Source organism: Oreochromis niloticus, linkage group LG22, assembly GCF_001858045.2.
Source record: "Oreochromis niloticus isolate F11D_XX linkage group LG22, O_niloticus_UMD_NMBU, whole genome shotgun sequence".
Classification (NCBI taxonomy): Eukaryota; Metazoa; Chordata; class Actinopteri; order Cichliformes; family Cichlidae; genus Oreochromis; species Oreochromis niloticus.
Window position 1 is genome coordinate 8,992,360 of NC_031985.2, and position 17,401 is coordinate 9,009,760.

General features: G+C 43.2%; 1 protein-coding gene across 2 annotated transcripts; it reads left to right on the plus strand.

Annotated features, from left to right (window-relative positions):
* Nucleotides 1–45: 45 nt before the first annotated feature.
* tcf19l (transcription factor 19 (SC1), like) lies at nt 46–12,815 on the plus strand. 2 transcript variants are annotated; one of them, XM_003454596.5, is made up of 6 exons: nt 46–280; nt 815–1,839; nt 6,877–7,046; nt 8,817–9,210; nt 9,463–9,958; nt 10,397–12,815. In XM_003454596.5, exons 2-6 carry the CDS (start codon nt 1,569–1,571, stop codon nt 10,734–10,736), a joined length of 1,671 nt encoding a protein of 556 aa, XP_003454644.1. In that variant the 5' UTR covers nt 46–280; nt 815–1,568; the 3' UTR covers nt 10,737–12,815. The 2 variants fall into 2 exon arrangements, with proteins under 2 accessions (XP_003454644.1, XP_005459142.1); XM_005459085.4 differs by having other exon boundaries at nt 46–255.
* Nucleotides 12,816–17,401: the final 4,586 nt, after the last annotated feature.

Consider the following 17,401-nt stretch of genomic DNA (forward strand, 5'->3'; position numbering starts at 1 on the left):
GGCCCGCAGCCAATGGGGGCGGAGCAGGACGTGACGTCGCTTCTCGCGCAAGGAAGCTCCCGGAGTGGCGCGCCAAATTTCAAAGGACTTCCTCCTGGGAGGAAAGACGGCGAGAAGCCCCACCGAAGTCCGGCAAACAGCGGCGACAGAATACCGCAGAAAAATAAAGCTAAGCCGATGTTTTATGGGTGAAATCCCCCCGCTGAGCCGTGGATTGAGTCAATCTGCGTGGATCTGAGGATTTAAAGACATGAAGTGGGTGCACAGCTTTTTCATTGTTGTAAGTGGCTGCTTTGACTTTCACTCCACCTACAAGGAACTAACGTCAGCTAGCTTCAGCCTGCTTCTGATCGGCAAACACTGTTTATCTTAAACCTCATTTTAACACCAGGCACTCAGGGCTTCGTCAAATATTATGCGGATTAAACGAGAATATATAGAAATTTTATTTGAAGAAATAAGTTTTTTGGCTTAATTTGTTTCGGTTTGTGTGCTTTGCTTTGTGTGCTGATCCCGTGATTGTCAAGGAGTCCGCAGGCAGCTGATGCACGATGCAGCAGCCTCTTAAAAAGAAAAAAAGTGCAGCTGACAGGGTTTTTTCTGCTCTGCTGTACAGTTACCACAAGTGTGATATCCCCTTACTTCACCTCCTGCACCATGTGATGTGACAAAAGGGGTTTTAAGCTTTTCTGTCCTCTCTAAGTGTCAGATAAGTTGTATTTCACAGCTGTTTTTTCCCTCCTTCAGACACTAAGTGTAGCAATTAAGAAGAAGCACTTTACATCTGAGTGACTTTTCTCTTGTTTTCTTTCAGATTAGACAGTCCCCAGCTGTTGCACCCTGTCAAGCTTCCCACCTGTGAGTTGGCTGATGTCAATTGATGTCAGCGAGTCTGGGATTTTAATCCCCTCCACACACACACAAACGCACGCGCACACACAGAGAGATCAGGCCTCTGGTGACAGCTGCTCAAACCTGAAAAATATTAGTTTTCAAGCTAAAAGTCGCACCTGTTACCACCAGGTTTACTTTTCCGGGGTTTAATGTTTGCGGCACATTAGCGCGCGCACGGTCCACATCACAGCAGCTCTTTTATTCTCGGGCCCACCGTCTTCTAGCTTCCACTCCACGGGGGATTTAGTCTGTTTAAACTGGGGCTCATAACAGAGTGCGGGAGCTCATTTCCACACTTCACCGGCTTATACGCTCCTCTATATCCTCATTACTTATTCATGTATGCACAGGAGGACACAAGAAGACATCAGCTTTCCATACTAATGCAAACACCTGTTGCTCAAAGCAGCTGCACCTGTCTGTAACCTTCACACTTGCTGCTTTCTGGTGCATGTCAGGAATATTTTATCGTCAAGTATAGATTGCTGTTAGCTGTCAGTGCTCTTGGGTCGAGCACAAATGGCTTCATTTTAGCTCCACTTCACTAGCACAGATTTGTTCAAAAATGGATCGTAGCTTGCTCTAAGTCAGGGCCTGTCACAGATCAGGGGTGGCCTCTGGGTGGGGCAGGTTGGGGGGGGTTTCGTGGTGGCAGACAATCACAGGCTTAAGCCATGCTGGCCGGGGTGCAGCCGTGCTTCCAGCTGCTTCGGATCGGGTCGTCGGCGGGTGACTCGGCGCGGGACCTGTACACCTTCAGGCCGGCGCAGAACCACTCGGTCTTTCGTCTGGGTCGAGCGGCGGAGCTGTGCGACGTCACGCTGGACTCGCCGTCGGTGTCCCGCATCCATGCTGAGGTCGAAGCTGAGAGGGAGACGGTTGAAGGAGATGAAGCTCAAGAGGAGGAAGGATGGAGGGTCCACATTAAGGACAGGAGCAGCCATGGTGAGACACGAGGGCTGAATCACACACACACCATCACAGTCAACCTGAGATTCTCACACTGTCACACCCTCCCGCAGTCATTGTGGAAGAGAATGAGGTAAAAACACACCCGCTTACAGGAATAACACCACTTCTACTGAGAACGGAAGTATTTTATTAAAGTCAGGTCAAAATGTGTGAAAACACATTTCAGTGAACTGACATAAAAAACAGGCCTAAAAAAATTCTAAGTATACAGGAAAAAATGTCCTTTAGTTTGAGACTTTGTCAATTTATTCAAAGTTATCAATGCTGCCAGCAGACAAGGTTCAGCACGTCTGCAGGACTCTCACTCAGCAGCCTTCAAAATGTGTTGCATCTTCTCTGGAAATATAAAAATCAAACCTTCAGTCTGAAATCTGAACTGAAACTAAACTGAAAAAGAAATCCTAATTAACCCTCCCCTAAAGTTCTGTTGTGCACTCAAGCAGTGAAAACATTCTTCTTCTTATTTACCGACTGAATTATCAAAACAAAGTGAGCCATTACGCTCCTAAACACAGCCGCACACGTGCAGTTAAAGACTCGCACACGTGCATCACCAACAAAGAGCATCTCTGAAACCTCAACTTCAAAAACTTCTCTTATCTCTGCCCCCAGAACTTTTATTTTATCTGAACCGTTACAGTTACAGAATTGTTTCAGCCCACCGAGAAGCATTTTCTCCTTCCTGTTTGATTTGTTTAAAAGCAAACAAACAATCAAACTCAAATTAAAGTGTGTTGGTGATAAGGAAGTAATTAAACTGTGCTCAGTTGTTCCTGATCTTTGACCCTGATTTCACCATCCATGCAAGTGTGAGCACGAAGCATGACGTTAGCTTCAAATGGATTGTGTACACGTTTTATTTGTAATTATAAATTTGAATCCATGCGTTTCTCCTCTGGTCTGCGGTGCTGTAATTCCATCTGTTTTAGAGATGTTTGTATTTTTCTGTGCTGTAACTGATCTAAATGGCAGTCCCACTGTTTGGTTTCAAAACACCAAAAAATTAGATAAAAAAACAAATCAGCAGCCGTGTCTTCTTACACAAATCCTGACCTGGCTCCTCAAAAACATCCACAAACCTTGTTGTGAGCAGTTTCGTGTAGGAACTGTTTACTACTCGGTTACACCTGCTAGCGTAACATTCTGAATGTGCATTTAGCCATGACGAGGGGCTCGTGCTAATGACAGCGTGACAGGATGTAAACACTGACGGGGTTGCCCCTCAGCTGCGCTGTAATGTTGGCGCCATGGTTTGTTGTTGTAGTTTTTAGAAAGCAAATTGTCCTTATATGAAGTGATTTAAAACAAGCTCACGATTCGTAGCTTTATTTATTTTTGAGTAACTGTGCGTTCTAGAAAGAGACTTGGCTCCACTTTTGGTGCCACAAGACAAGTTGCCATCTGGATCAGTTAAATTCAAGAGAAACAGGCACCAACCAGCAGAAGATAAAATATGCACATTTAATTTAGGGGAAAGTTCCTCTTTACATCTTAAACAAAGCATAACGTGTATCAGGTTTGAGGTGCGCCGTCAGAGAGATGAACACCGTTCTTCAGACAGGTGTTCACTCAGTGCAGTGGAGCGCAGTTTAAGACACCTGACCTGTGAGTGTATATTTCAACACCTGTTATACGTGTTGATTAAAGAGCTCAGACTTGGACTCTTTCATCCAGAGAGCTTTCTTCCAGAACCTCAGAACAGTCCGGCGTTTGGAGGAGTTTCTGGATGCTGGATTTCTTCTTAGCAGCTGCTCTCTTTAAGCATCGTTCATTCAGTTGTCTGCTCAGGTCTATCTGGAGATCTATGAATATGATCTAGAAGCATTTACCTCTAAAGGTCAGAGGTAAATGAGCATCCTTCTGCCTAGTCTTCTTTCTTCTAGCACTTGAATATCTTGAGGACCCTGACATTCTCTTCAGCCAGCGTTCGTTTTCTTCTTCCTTGACGCATTTTTGTAAGTACGGCTCCCGGCAATCAACTCTGAGGCATACTTGACCACACTGCAAGAACACTTTTTACCCCATTTGTCTCAAAGGCCAGCCTGCATCACAAAGTGGTTTAATACAGCCTCTTTCCTGTTCAGCGCATTCTTGACATTTCACACAGTTTACTATTTTTGAACAGGAGACAGAAATTTCTAACTGAATTCATGTTTTTGTAGCACAATTCAAGCCAAAACACTGAATCTCTCTGGGAAGTCAGAAATCAAACAAGCATAAAATTCAACCACTGAAACAAATTTATCTGTTCAGAAATGCAATTAAATAATTTGTAATTTGGCATCTTAACTAAAAAATAATGATGCATGTTACTTTTTTGTAAAGCAGTATATTTGAAAACTCATGGATAACAGCAACAACAACAATGATGTTTTAGCACTGAAATGATGATTTTGATTAAAGAGTACTGCTGAACTGACCAGTACAGAAACATAGAGTGATTTTGGTAATTACCAATACTGTGGCATAAACATTACACTGGGTAGTGATAAATATGATAAATTTGTTAAGCACCTGTGCAGCTGGTTGTCAGCTAGAATATCTAATGAGCCAATCACATGGCAGCAATTTATTTAGTTACATACATGTGATCAAGTTGATCTGCTGAAGTTCAAGCTGAGCTTTAGGTGAAAGATGATTTAAGTGACTTTGCTGATGTCAGACATCAGAGGACGCCATGCTGCTTCATACAAAGGAAACATGAGGTAAAATAACCGTTTGTTACAAGCAGTGTATGCAGAAGAGCATCTCTGAATGCATAACAAATCAGGCCTTGAAGCAGATGGGCCACAGCAGAAGACCGCACCACTTCAGACGTCACTATAAACAGGAAACTGAGGATGCAGATCCCATGGGCTGCATCCTCAGAACTGCGCAACAGAAGAGACTAGAAAGGGACAGGATGACTCTATCCTGGCTTGTATCAGGCATTGAGGCTGCTGGTGGTGATGTAACAGTGTAAGGGAAATTTTCTTGGTACACTTGGGGATCCTTAGTACCAACTGAGCCTTCATTAAACACCACAGCTTACCTGAGTGTTGTTGCTGAACATGTCTGTTCCTTTATGACAGCAGTGTGCCCATCATTTGATGGCTGCATCCAGCGGGGTAATGCACCATGTCACAAAGCTCAAACTGGTTTCTTGAACATGACAATGACTTGACTTTACTTCATTGGGCTCCACAATCACCAGCTCACCTTTAGGATGTGGTGCAACTGGAAATTCACATTGATGTGCAGCAGCTGTGTGAAGCTGTCATGTTAATATTGACCAACATGTCTGATTAATGTTTCCAGCACTGTGTTAAATTTGTACCACAAAGAAGGCATTTACTGGTATTAACGAGGTGTACCTAATAAAGTGGCCACTGAATGCGTGTATAAATTTCTTCACACCATCCAGTGAGGTCGGAACACGTGATTCTATATTATTAACAGGATATCGCTGATCAAAAGATTACCTTTGTTATTAAAATGTCAGAGTCTATGAATATCAGTGGCGGCGTTATCAGATGATGGCGGCTGGTGTCACCAATGCAAAAATGCACGCGGCTGCTCTGTGCAGCCGAACGGGCCGCAGGCTCACCGTAAAAAAGAAATGTTATGCTTAAGAATAGACCTGACAGAAAATATTTGATTAATTGTTCAGTTTTCAGACGGAAAATAAATTAAATGTCAGGCGTTTCATAAATGGATTAATCAGCGATGTCAGTTTACAAGCAAACATGCCAAACATGTTCCACCTCGTTCTCTACTTACAAATCACATTTGGTTTGATTAGAGCTGTTGGTCATACAAATTTAAAAAAAAAAAAAAAAAAGTTTTATAAAATCCTGGTTGATTCTTTTAGCCCGGTAATATAAAAGCTATAACTATTGCGTATGCAAACAGTCGGAGCTGACACGAACAGATAGATTTTTGTCAGATGCCGTAATGCGGAGGCATCATCTTTCACTGCAAATGGACCAACTGTGTTTGCAGAAGAACCCCAAAAAGCCCATTCAGAGCCTGCAGGAAAGAAAAGAGCCATCAGCTTCAGCCTCAGTTAGAAATAATAGGACAGCCTGATGGATACAAAATTGTGCAAAAAGGGCACCACAAAAACAGGAGTTTCAGACATTTGGTTTGAAACTTAACAATACCTGCCGCCAGGTGCATTCTGCTGTGAATGAAGAAAATAACATGTCACGCCTGCACACGCCGGCTTTGAAAAGCATTCGCACAGAGGAGGTCCATTTCATTCGGTCTCAACGGGTCGTTCACAGCTGAGGGTGTAAAATGGACCAGTAAACTGAAATTTCAGGAGAACAAATAAAAGCAAATGTACAAACAGAAGAACCAAAGAAAAAACATTCAGGACACAAGTTAGTCTGAACCTCAGGTTACTGAGAGTGTTCAGTGCAGTCTGAAGTGGACAGGAAGATGCACGGAGTGAGGAAGGGGGAGATTAAGAGTGAAAGTTGGGTCTTCATTCAGTGGCTGTCCGACAGGCTCAGAATCTAAACTGCACCCTTACTGCCTAATTTTTCAAGTAATTTCACAGTCTGTTTCCCACATTTTTCATTTTTGCTATTAAAGTTACATTTTAGTATTCGCCCCGCATTTCTCATTTTGTGCTGTGCTGTCATGGCCGTTTGATTGCCTTGTAGCCTTCCAGCTCTTCAGTTCTGGGTCCATTTCGCAGACTGTTTTACATTTCTCCTAAATTCTGGAAGCTGTAAACACACAGTCACCGAACGACTTTATTTCAGGGCTCTGCATGATTTATTCTTTTTTTTTGCCCCTGTCAGATTCATATATTAAAAAGCTCTGTGAATACCTGGCCTCCGGTAACATCGGCCTTCAGTTGGAAAACTGTTGCTCGTTTGTGTCTTCAGAGAGTTTCCCACTACCTTACATGCCAGTGTGACCTCCTAGAAACCTTTAAAATGTTTTATTTTGAGGGCTGATCTGTGCCCGGCAGTGTTTAGTTTAACATTTCTTCAAATCTTCGTGGTCTTGTGTTTCTAGGCACGTGGGTCAATGAGGTCCGCCTCCAGCCGGGCATACAGTGGGAACTCTCAGATGGCGACACGCTGATCTTCGGAGGCCAGACTGCTCCAGGAAACCCGGAGTTCTACTTCCTTTTCCAGAAGGTTAAAGTTCGCCCGCTGGACTTCGATGCAATCACGCTTCCAAAGGTAAGTCTGTAGTTTGGAATCAACTATTTACATTCAGTATGAAGCCAGAGTCATGGTGACACTTTTCTTAAAAAATAAGTTTAAGGTTAAAGGATAAATCTGGACATGTTCTGTCTGCTGCATGAGTAAATGCACCATGTGACACTGCTGATGTCCTTATCTCAACGTTACACAGTCGAGACATTCCTAACTATTATTTTTAGCAGTCTACATTGATTGTACAGGAGAGACAAACTTAATAATCGACGAGTCTAAAAGTAAGAAAATATAAAAACTCAAGCGAAGTTCAACAGACGAGGTTAAACAGTGAGTTTACACATATTTTGTGTCTATTTTAGTCATTTTAAACCTTTCTTAAATAGTTAAATTGTTTTGTTGGGCACATTTGTAAATTTCTAGACTCCATAGTCACTGTTAACACTTCACTCCAGCGTTAGATTAACTGGTGGTTCTAAACTGGCTGTAGGTGTATATAGTGGTGTGGCAGGCAGTTCAGAGTGTGCCGTCCTGTTACCCTGTGACAGACGGGCTCCGGCTCCTCTGCAACCCTGAACTGGACAAGCTTTCAAGAAAATGGGCGGATAGATTCGGGTAGTGGGCTCAAAGTCTTTTTCCAGCCTCTGTACTATGTTTGCTAATGTCTGCAGATGTTAGAGGATTTCTGAATAAATATTTTGAAGCATAAAAAAACATTCATGGTAGAAGCATGGCCTCGAATCGTGGTGCCCATTGATCTGTAAGCTTGTGTGCTCGCTCTGATTCTCCTTTATGCTAAAATACAGTAAATATCCCTAAAAGTTACATCTGAGTCTGTTGTTTTCTTAATGCACGTAAGAATCACATTCTGTACCACCAGCAGCCTTCCTTGCTTGCAGGCTAACGTCCCCCAAGGCAAAAGATCACGTGACCCATGATGTAGTCTACCAGAGGAGCAGCATTAATGTAGCGGCTGTATGAGGGAAGAAAACTAATATTCCTCAGTTGCGATAAGGACATTAATTTTAGATGCTTGTCAGAGACTGTTATTATAGGTTTTTGATTTGGTCCCCCACAGTCCTGCTGCTCTAAATACTCAGTAGGAAACCAAACGTCTTTCAACAAATGCACTTTATGTCCTTCTGTTTGAGGAATTCGTTAGAAATCACAGTGACCATCTGCTTAAGAAGGGACTTTCTTACAAAAACAAACCCTACATTTGTCAGTGGTTTTTAAATTGTTATCTTTGGTCTTTGCCACAGACAGCTGAGTCGATACAGAAACTAATGAAAAGGACTAACATGCCTTTTTCCACCTTCTTTTTTTGTGTAATATGTTGACAGTAATGAAAATGTTGATGTCGACGTTACCCTGTAATTTCCATCCCACTCGTGCGTCAAAGTGTGTGCAGCCATCGTTCATTAGGTGGTGCTGGGAACTATTTGTATTCAGAATGCCAATAAAAATGTACCACAATGTCTGGTAAACAACAACAAGCCCACAAAAACCCCCCAAAGCATTTTATCTATGAAGACATGGAGGCATACTGTCACTAAATGAAATTTGAAGATTAAATCATGTGCAATCGTACTTTTCTACTTCAATTAAAAAAGTGCTGATGCATGAGGTTGATTTGCAGCAAGAGGCAGAAATAGATTTATTATCTCAAAGGTGCCATGACTTTTCTGGGAAGAAATACATCAGCCAGACAAATTAGACTCGCACCTCTGGATATTGACATTTGGCCTGCGCTTCGTGAAGGTTTAAATGAAATATTTATATCTGGTTTCCTAGGCGGGAACCTTTTCGTCCGACTTGCAGAACAGGATTAGGACCAGCTTGGACCGCAAGGTAGCTGCAAACCTGGACCTTTCGAAGCTGTCCATCAACAGAGCCACGGTCATCCTCAACTCCATCGGCAGCCTGAGCAAGATGAAGGGCAGCGCCTGGACCTTCAAGAGGAGCCACAGCCACGAGGGAACCGTCTCTGACCCCGGCACCTCGACCTCGCCTCCTCTTGCCGTGGGCTTTTCCTCCCTGCTACTGCCCTCCACTCCTCCATCATTCACCTCCGCAGCTTCACTGCCTCAAACGAAGGCCCTCCCTCAGACCTCCAGGAGCAGGAGGAAGTCGGCTCACACGGTGCTGCTGGAGGACGACAGCTCAGACGAGCCCAGAAGTCGAGGAGGTAAAGCACAGCGGCGTGCTGCAGCATGACACTGCTCACTTTCTGGAGCTTTCTGACATGAAGCTGCAGATTTTTATCACAAAATTTGTTTTTGGCAGCTTTTAAAAAGACTCAATATTAGTTTATGAAGTTACTCCTGGTTTCTTTTCAAGGCTTTTCTCTGCAAAATAAAAGTAGGGAAAAGAACAAATTAGTGTTGTGGATGCTTCTGTCTCCACTTACATTACCTTCCTCTCTCTCCATTGTTCTTAGTTTTGGCAGGAGTTGTGGAGGATGGACAGAGAGCTCGTGGGAAGAAGAGGCGGAGGCTCTACAAGTCTGAATCTGAAGGTTTCAGCTTGCCGCCGCCTCCTCAGCTGCAGCCCAAGACTCACAGCGACATCCGCAGGCCGCTGGAGGCCAAGCCCTTCCCCGTCGGTATCCGGACCATCGGCAGCTTCCACGGAGCCATGACAAACAGCAGACTCAACGAGCACCTCTTCCAGGCATCCTTCACAAGCAAACAAGAGGTGGAGAAGGTGAACCGAGTCAAGACGGTGGTGCACGGAAACATCGCGGCCTTCCGCCAGCAGAAGCCTGCCCATTGCTCCCCAACCGCAGCGAGAGGGAGGCGGAGAGCCAACAGCTCCCCTGTATTCTCCCCGCTGGTGGTAGGAGGGGAGAACTACAACCTGGCCTCGCCGTCGGTGAGGATCCGCGCAGACGAGAGAGTTAGCGTGCAGTTCAACCGATTTCATCATCCAACAGGGTGAGTTTGGAAGGTTTTTCTAAAAAATCTCTACAAAGCACAGCCCTATATGATTTTCTGTCATATATACAAACTATACAATGTTGGAGCTTCATATTAAACAAGGCCTGAACTCCTCTGTGAGGCACAAGCTCGGGATTCAGACCAGATGCACAAACCTGTTGTTTGTAAAGGACAACCAGTCAGAAAACCCTTTCTTTCCCTCGGTTCTGACCTCGTTAAACTGTTTTCTGATGAGGTTTTGGTGCCAATCGCTGCTTGAAAGTCAGATCAACTACAACATGATGTAAGAGTTGTGGATCCCTTTTAGAGGTTTAATGCGTGAGTTGAAAGGCAACAGTTTAAAAAAAAAAAAATCATATTTGTTCGTCTGTTTTTTGTGATGTCACCATCAGTCCTTCTCATTTCTTCCTGTTTATGTTTTTGTTCTCCTTGAAGTAAGCGACGCGGCCGCCCCAGGAAACACCCCCTCCCACCACGGCCTTCCCTGCCCTCTCCATCCTCCTCATCTTCATCCTCTACCTCCTCGGCCTCCTCCTCCTCCGGCTCCTCCTCTTCCTCCTCGGACGAGGACGAAGACGACGAGGAAGAGGACGACGTGATGGTTGGCACGGTGGAGCCGTGCGCGGCGCCGCGGTGCCGGCTGCCCCAGCAGGACACGGTGCAGTGGATCCAGTGTGACGTGTGCGACGCCTGGTACCACATAGACTGTCTGCACGTCGACCGCAAGAAACTCCTGATGGACCCCAACGCTGACTTCCACTGCGGCTGTCGCTGACGGCAGGGAAGCCAAATTCTGGATGATTAAATGAAATCAAAAGCCTCACTTTGAACTTTAAAGCTGACACTTTCCCCTCCTTAAATGCTTCTTTTCAGTCATAAAGTGGAAATTAAGATTTTTTCCTTTGAAGACGGGCTGCGACTTCATCTAATGACCGCTGAGCCGCTCTGCACGAGCACGCGGCGCTTTTCTCTCGCCTCAAACGTGGCTGTTAATTCAAGAAAAGAATTTCTTTTGATATTTTTTACATCCTGATTTGACAAAGTTTGAGCATTTGTGACCCAACAGTAACAGAGTTACTCCACGAGCCTCGAGCCCACTCAGCCTCAGAGCTTAGGCTTTTGGAGAAGGAGGCACAACTCTAATGAAATGTCTCAGCTTGGATTTCATTATGGCTTTGACTGCCTGGAGAGGTGCAATCAGAGCAGGAAAACACAATGTTTGAGCACATCCCCAGCGTGGCTGTGGCTATCCAGGGAGCGAAGTGCATTCAGGAAAATTCAGGCCATTGCTGGACTCTATAAAAAGCTCTTTAACGTCCTGAATTTTGTTCCGCTGCCACCTTCACAATTTCAAAGCCATTAAAAAAAATTTTGCTTGGTAATCAGACTTCATTAGAGATTTGAGTGCGGCTTTCTTGAGTGGTAGCTGCTGTGTAGGAGTAGATCTGTAATCATTCGATGTGAAATGCCAAGAAATGTGTCAGCAGACTTGTGTTGATGCTGCTGATGAGAAGTGCTCCTGGGATGCTAATCAAATGTTTGAAGGCACTTCTGTGGCAGCAGAGGCAGCAGCAGCTGCTGGTTTCTGGGAGGGATGTTTGTGACTGAGTGCAGGCTGGCAGTGTGGCGGCTGCTGAAGGCAGGACTCATTACCAGTCAAATGTCATGTCGTATAATCCGCTGGTGTAACAGGAAAAAAACAGACTCATAAAAATGATCTTGTCGCCTCTGACTGGTGGGATGAGTTTTGATGTCACAGATGATTTTTAGGGTCGTCTCTTCAGCTCTGCTTCCACCTTCAAGAGACTCTTCACACTACTGAACTGTGGGGCCAAAATGGGTGCTTCAGTCCTGAGTGAAAAGGGCTGGACCTGACTGAACTGTCTCTGAAAAGCAGAAATCTTCACTTCGGTGCTGCGTGTGAGTATGAAATCAAAGTGTGGAACGCCAAAATCTTTCTCAAGCACCTTGCTTTTTATTTAATTCCAAATTTCTACATGTTCTGGCTCATCTGGAGTGGAAACGGCCTCTTTTCCCCACTCAATTCTGCTCCACTCTTACAGTCTTTATAATAGCTCCATCTCTGTTCAGATGAGATATGATAGTGTTGTAATGAAAAGTCTGTGCTGGTGTTGTATGTGTTTTTTTTTTTTCCTTTTATTGTACCACAATGGGAGCACTGCAGTTCTCTGAGCGAGCTTAAAGTGGGAGAATGTGTGGAAAGTTTCATTTTTTTTTGAGCAATAACATCAAAAACGGGGGGGAAAAAAACAAAAAAACCCATAAATATATATATTTTACATACTAATGTCGATAGAGGTTGATGTGGACTGTAACATTGATTGCTTGCAGTTCACTTAACTTGGATTTTGTCAGTTTCACTGGTGCTTGGATGCTGACAGCCTCTCCTGCTGCTTTGCTGATTGTCAGAAATCCAGCAAATAGTTGAGGAGAAAAATATATTTGTGTATATATAAAAAAAATCAAAAATCTGTGCACTGATTTATCACTTCATTTTCAATTCAGTGGATTGAGTAAAAAAAAAAAAATCCAAGCATCTTAATGTACGCAAACTGTTTTTGGTAGTTTGAGTATTTTTGTCCATTTTGATGTTCAACAACATATCACAATAAAATACGTGTTTCTTCACGCTGCTGCAATAATACAATGTTAGTTATATACAGATTAACAATATGACCTCATGTGAAATTCAGGGTTTAATGACCTGTTTGCTCCTGTTTAACAGTCTTAAAAGAAATTGTTTGTTCTTTCTCTCTGCTGATCTTCGGGTGTCTTAAATGGAGTTTGTTTGCAGTTTTATTCCCCAGTAAAGATGGAAGTGTCGCATTCTCTCGTTTGATATTTAAACGTCTGTTTACGCCTTCATGACTTCTCTTAAATGTGTGCCATCTCCACCACATCACTCACTGCTGTTCGGCGGCGTGCTGCTCTGATAACGGCACCTTGGCTTGCACCTGTTTTTCGCTTTCATGTGGCTCGCCAGACAGTTAGAGGTGTCTTTAAAAGGATGCTTGTGTGACCCCCGCAGTTACAGCTGTTTTAAAATGAGCCGTCAGTGAGGGCGTGAAAATTTGTAATTGCTAAGAAGTTAAAACGGGCAGCGTGACACAGACTGTAAGAACCTCCTAACGAAACCTGTGATGTAAAAACCCAGAAGAGGCAGTTTTTTTCAAGTTAAATTACTTAAATTGAGACTCAAAATGTGGCAACAATGAAACTGTCGACTGAAGACACTTTTAATCTTTCTCCTCTTCCTTGAAAGCAGCTCAAGGCAAAGGTGAAAATGAAGCAGACACAATTCCCCTCAGATTTTAAAATTTACTCTAATTTATGACTGATGTGCTGTTTTATTGTAAATGCACCTAAATGCTGCCTTTACAGTGAAACCTTCCTGATGTAAGTTTGTTGCAAGTTTTGTGCAAAAATTTTATTTTTAGGTTCATTTTTAGGAAAATCTGTTTCCTTTGACTTGCAGTGCTTTTATACATCTAGACTGTTACTGTGCAAGTTCTCACAGTGAAGTCAGCTTTAGAGACGTGTGCCTTCTCTTTAATATAATGGACCTAGATGGCCTTTGCCTTGCAGTGTTCACTGCAGCGAAAATTCAATTCGAAGAACTCCGCGTGAAATCATAAACCAGTTACTGTGGGGAAAAATCCACAGACACTGTCACGAGCCTGACTGTCATTACAGCCCACAACACGGGGATACCTCTAATATTTACATCCTGTCGAGCTATCTCGAGGACGAGCCTTTTGTTGTGCATATTTTTGTACAGTCATGGTCAGCGGATGTAGTTTTATAGAAAGAAAATAGTTCCCGTATGAAGCTGCTCACAGCACAGTGTAGATGTATTTGAAGGAGCTGTAAAGGGACATTGGTGTATTTTGGTGCTGCGAGTGCCATCTGTTTCTATAACTGTATATTTGAGGGAAGGCAGATATCTTCAATACTGCGCAGCTCAAACAAAAACCATCTTGATGAATAACTGACGCTACAGGCCAGAGGAGAGATGCTTAAACCTGATCTTGGCGCTGACTGTTCCCGAGGCTTCAGTAGTTCAGCTCGGATTCATCACATCTTTCAGATCCGCAGCAAAATGCTCTGATTCAGTTTCTGAGTGAAGTTTATATGAAAAACTAAAGAATGAAAGATGAATTCTTGATTTGACTGATTTGGGAATCCTTTTGGGAGGCATTTTTTTTTTTTAGACCAGCAGAATAAAAAGGGAATGGGAGATAACATCAAGTACAATTAGGAGCTCAGCTCTTTGCCACCGATGATATTTTAGCACAATCAAAATATGAGTTCTTTAAATATTCAGTGTTTACTTCCAACATTATTCTTTTTTTTGCTAGCGTCTCTTCAGTGGAACAACAATCGCCTTCATACATGTTTAATGTGAAAATAAAACTTCCCGCCTCGGTTTCTTCTCTGTGGTCAGGAAGCAAACACCATCAAAGCCACGAGGGAGCCGCATAAGTGGCTGTTTAATAAATTAGCCTTGCATATGCTAAACACATCACAATCAGTCCTTTATTTTTCCCATTTGCGGTGCTTCGCAGATAAACACGTCGCTCGTATCGCCTTTCAAGGCTTTCGCAGATTAAATGAAGTTTGTAGCAGGCAGACTTCCTGATCATTACGCCGCTGTGGTCGCCTCATTGTGCTCAGTGTTTCCTTCGTGCCATCTGCTAAAACTGCAGCACAATCAGGCGCTGGCTTTTTCCCCTTTTCTTTAAACTGAGTTAATTCTGGACTGGACTCGAGGTGAAGCTCCATTAGCAGCGAGTGCAGATGTACTTAATCAAAAGCATTGTTTTGCATTACACAAACTGGTTCGTATGAGAGCTTCACAGCCCCGTTTTACGCTTTTACCCTGCCTTCACTTTAATGATCACATTAAAATACGGAAACGGTTTGACTTTATTTGTTTTCTGTCGTTCTACAGAGTTAAACCATTTGTCATTATTCTCTGAGATGCCGTTGACATCAAAGTTATCTGGGAAGAAATAAAGAAAATTCACAAAATAATGTTTGCATTGTCTGTTTTATCTTCACAGGCTCGACTTTTTTTCATGTTCCCAAAGAAATCTTTCCTCTTTCTTTTGGGAAGAAAGAGGCTGTGATCTGAAACACATTTGGTTTATTATAAATTCTTATGCATCCGGCTCAAGTCGTGACTGATGAAACATTGATATTAGGAATTTACATTTTGTTTTCCTCCGGTCTTTTGTGTTGTTAGAAGGAAAAAAGGAAAAACTTCTGATCTCAAGCAGAGATGTGAAATATGTGGTTATTATTTTCATTGTTGTTGTTTCCTCTGAAACAATAATAGAGGAGTGCGATTCAACACACAAAAGAAACATCCTCATAATTGAAGCCCATTATCTCACATATTTTAATTTTTTTTTGTTGCTTTGCTTTATAATGGATGGGGTCTTATCTGAGTTCTCCATGCATGAAGTTACATTTATTCGCAGAATTACTGCTTACAGTGACGCCGGGTTGGTGGCTCAGATGAGATGAACGTGAAACGTGGGCAAACATACACACGGGTATTTAAATATTTGTGATGTACAGCACAAGGATGCAGAGTGTTTGGCACCATCACAGGAAGTAAGCTCTGGATTTGAGCCTCCAGGTCCTCAGGCTTCCTCCCACTGTAAGGTTATTGGTTAATCTGGGGAGGCTGGGGATCCATTTACTCCTAAAGACCAAGGATAAGGTAAAGGACAGACCAGTGTGAAGTGTTGGGTCAACGTGTATACTCTGTATCAGTGATCCACTGGATGGACCCTTTTCCCCCAAAGAATATTCCCTGATAGTGGAATGTCAAACTCATTTTACATCACAGGCCACATGCAGCACACACTCCCCTCTCTGTCTGTATAAATGCATTTAAGTAAACATTTAACCCCCAATACATCTGAATATAGGGGAAAAAAAGTGCAATTTTAACACGTGTCAGTTTTTCTATGTGAAAAATGTGTAAAATTACAGAAAAAGTCCTGATAGCTCATTGCCCGGACTTTTCTGTAGTTATAAAACTGGTGAATTTACTTAATTTCTTTGAAATTAAAAAGGTTCAAAATATATGCCGTCTTTTACATTTTCCACAACCTTTCAGTGGGCCCGTTCAGAGTCTTTGCCTGGCTGATTCTGGCCTCCGGGCCTTATGTTTGACAACTACAGTGTAATGCATTGATTTTGCAAATGCCATGACCCACACCGACTCTCCAAAAAATATTTCACCCTGCCTTTAGCTTTGAGGATTCACTGTGGAATAGTTTCGACAACTTTATGCAATATCACAACTTTTATTTCTGTCCAGAGTTGCATTAATTTTTCACCGAGATCTTCTGTTGATGGTGGACGAATCAGACCGCTGTCTAAAGTCTTCTCCAGCACATCGCAAAGCTCCTCGTTGGAGTTAAGTTCTGGACTCTGTGGCGGCCAATCCATGCGTGAAAATAATGTATCATCCTCTATAAACCACTCAGGGAAGGAAGGAAATCCATTGAAGCAAAAACCCGGTCATTTAGTAACATTGCTGAACCCAGACCTCCAATCCAGTGGAAATGGGATTGGAGGCTTATTTAAATCGAGGTGGTGAATGTTGTTTTTTTTCCCCCCTCTTGTGAGGATTTTGTGATTAACAGCATTTCCATATATTCAGTGTGCCCCCCCAACTCCCCAGTATATGGAGACATTGCCATAATAGGAAAAAAATGCTTCCAGCTGGAAAGAGTTGGCCATTACATATTACATGTCTTTGAAGGAAGAAGTGAACCCAAACCATAGCAGGCAGAAAAATGTCCCCTCAAAGCATAACCTTCCACATGTCCCCTTTTGTGGTATCCTACAGAAACATGTTTAAGGAGGAGTTCAACATATAAAATCCCTCTAAGAGTCAGTGAGTGGCAGTCACCACAACCTCAAGCATGTAGGCCCAAGACTGCGGTTTGGGGAAGTCCTTACTGAGGATCAACGGTGGTTTCCGGGTCAGGCAGATCCTCCTGGTGCCACCGAGACGGAGCGATAAACCGAGAAAGGAGGAGGGAAGCTGGGGCATGGAAACGACAACAAACTGGTACGTAGGGCAGGAAGGGCATTCATAAATATACAATCACAAGCAGAGGGTATAAGATGTGGTCCCACTCCTGAAATTGAGGTAAACTATCTCCATATGAATCCTCATCAAACACCAGAGAAACAAATGTACACCTGCTTACCTGCATGATTATGCAATCAGCCAGTTGTGCTGCAGGAGCAACACAGATATAATCGTGCATGATTGCAGAATTGTTTTGTCACAAGTTTATCCATCCAGTCAGCTAAGAGCAGAGGGGTGGGGCTGCAGTGGCTACACTCACACCAAACACCCACAGTGGAAGTCTGGAAATAAAGCCAAGCTTG